Below are 2,022 nucleotides of genomic sequence, written 5' to 3' on the forward strand. Positions count from 1 at the left end.
GCATGGGCAGGGGAAGGGGCAGGACTTGGGTCAGGGGCCAGAACAGGAGCACAAGCAGGGGAAGGGGAAGGGGCAGGTGCAAGGGGAGGGACAGGGTCTGCAGCAATGGCACATACAGGAACCAAGGCAGTATCTGGGTCAGGGGCAGGGACAGGGGCACTGGCAGGGGTAGGGACGGGTCAGGATCCAGGGCAGGAGCGGGGTCTGGGCAAGGAGCAGGGCCACAGTTCGGGGCAGGCCCAGGGGCCCTGGCTCCGGCAGGAACAGTGGCAGGAACAGGGGCAGGCTCTCCGGGCACAGGTTCTCGAGCAGGCCCTTCCTGGTCGGCGTCAGGCTCTCCGTGGGCAGGTGCCGGGTCAACTGCCGGCTCCTGGGCTCCTGCTGAAGTCTCTGCAGGCACCACCCCTCCCTGCAGAGCTGCTGATGGAGTTGGAGCCGGCTCTAGCTCCTTAGGTCGTGGAACATCTGTGAGAGGAGGAAAGCTCACCCCCGTGCCTGCTCTCCGTGGGTATTTGCAAGACAGAGCCCAGCCCAGAGCCTCCCAGAGAAGCCGCAGCCAGGAAGGTGCCCTCCCCGGGACGTCTCCCCGACTGCAGTCCACCCGCTGGGTGCTCTGCACACAGTCTTTGCTCCTGGCCCCACACCAGCCTCTCGGGGCTCCTCCCTGTGGGGCCGGCCCCGACCCGTCCCCACACACCCACAGGCACCCCGCCCCAGGCTTCTCAGCCTCGAGCTCGGTCTCCGTGGGCTCCATTCCTGGAGCACAATCCAGTCAATGACCACCAGGGACAGTGGTCTGGGTGGTGTCGGAGGCCTTTCCCCACAATCCGCAGCACCTGCTCCTGGGGACCCCTGTGGGGTCATGCCCCAGGTCCCGGAATTGTCATGGCTGTCCGCCAGCCTCCTCCCGATTTCATCCGTGGTCTGCAAAGACAGGGACGGGTAGCCGGCCCAGAGGCATCACAGCCCTGCCCAGCCAGCCTCCCTGTGCCCCTGCCCAGTCCCCCTCCTGCTCCCAGATCAGACACACCTGTGCGTGCCCAGCCCTGCACGCGGTACAGTGACCCCCGCTCCAGGGCAATTGGGATAAACCCAGGGCAGAAGCTCGCATCCGCACACACCCCATCCCACCCAGCCACACTTGACCTTGAACAAGACCTGCCCACTGGGTATCTGACCCCTCATCAGCCTGCTCTTGAATGGGGTTAGCCCACCCTACATGACCCCTCTTCACACACAACACACACACACACACACACGGGTAGGGACCTGGGGCTGCACAGGTGGATTAGACCCTGTGGGGCTGGGTGGCCGGCCCTGGGACTCCTGGTGTCACCTTGTGGTCTTTCCGACCAAACGGCCAGAGGCGGTGGGGAGCCCTGAACGGACATCTTGAGACAGCATTTGCTGGGCGCGCTTTCTTCCGTCGGCAACCTCCGGATCTGGGAACGCAGCACGTGAACATCCTGGTTTCACTATCTGCAATGTAATGAGCTGGGCCGGGGGCTGTCTCTGGAATGTGGGTTCCTGGTTACCTGGGTTCCAAATTCTGATGGGCTCTGTTGTCAGGGAAGTGAGGTCACCATGGCCGGGGTCCCCTCACCCAACTTCCTCCTCAGACAAGAGCCCCACCCGCGAGGGCCCCTCCCCCAGCTGTTCAATGCTGACCCCCCCCATGCCCCATCTATACAGTGACACCCTCCCACCCCACCCCACCCACAGCCCACGCAAGGCCTGGGTGCAGCCCTTGTGTGAGGACACAGAGCTGGGTTCAGCCTGGGCTCCTGCGCGTGCCCAGGGCTGTGACCCTCGACAGACCCTGTGCAGGCCCTTCTGCACTTGGGGTTTGGCCCCTCGACATGCTTCACTTAGCCGCTGAGGCAGAAATGCAGTCCTGTGCTGAGCCCTTCCTCCCAGCCTGCTGTGGCCTCGCCTGCTGTGGCCTCGGCGTGGCCGTGAGACGAGCAGGACGTGGCCGCCCTCGGTGGGAGGGGGACAATGGCAGCAGAGCCGGCGCGAACC

General features: G+C 64.8%; 1 protein-coding gene across 1 annotated transcript in view; it reads right to left on the reverse strand.

Moving 5' to 3' along the window:
• The window catches only part of LOC118356699 (skin secretory protein xP2-like), a 2,781-nt gene extending 1,226 nt beyond the window's left edge, over positions 1-1,555 (reverse strand). Inside the window, exons 1-4 of the mRNA XM_035726001.1 lie at positions 1,536-1,555; positions 1,337-1,442; positions 837-924; positions 3-465 (exon numbers count right to left, since the gene is read on the reverse strand). Coding sequence (XP_035581894.1) covers positions 3-465; positions 837-864 — 491 coding nt within the window. The 5' untranslated portion in view covers positions 865-924; positions 1,337-1,442; positions 1,536-1,555. The remainder of the gene's footprint in view (positions 1-2; positions 466-836; positions 925-1,336; positions 1,443-1,535) is intronic.
• Between the last annotated feature and the right edge of the window lie 467 nt (positions 1,556-2,022).

The sequence above is a fragment of the Zalophus californianus genome, unplaced genomic scaffold, assembly GCF_009762305.2.
Source record: "Zalophus californianus isolate mZalCal1 unplaced genomic scaffold, mZalCal1.pri.v2 scaffold_52_ctg1, whole genome shotgun sequence".
Taxonomy (NCBI): Eukaryota; Metazoa; Chordata; class Mammalia; order Carnivora; family Otariidae; genus Zalophus; species Zalophus californianus.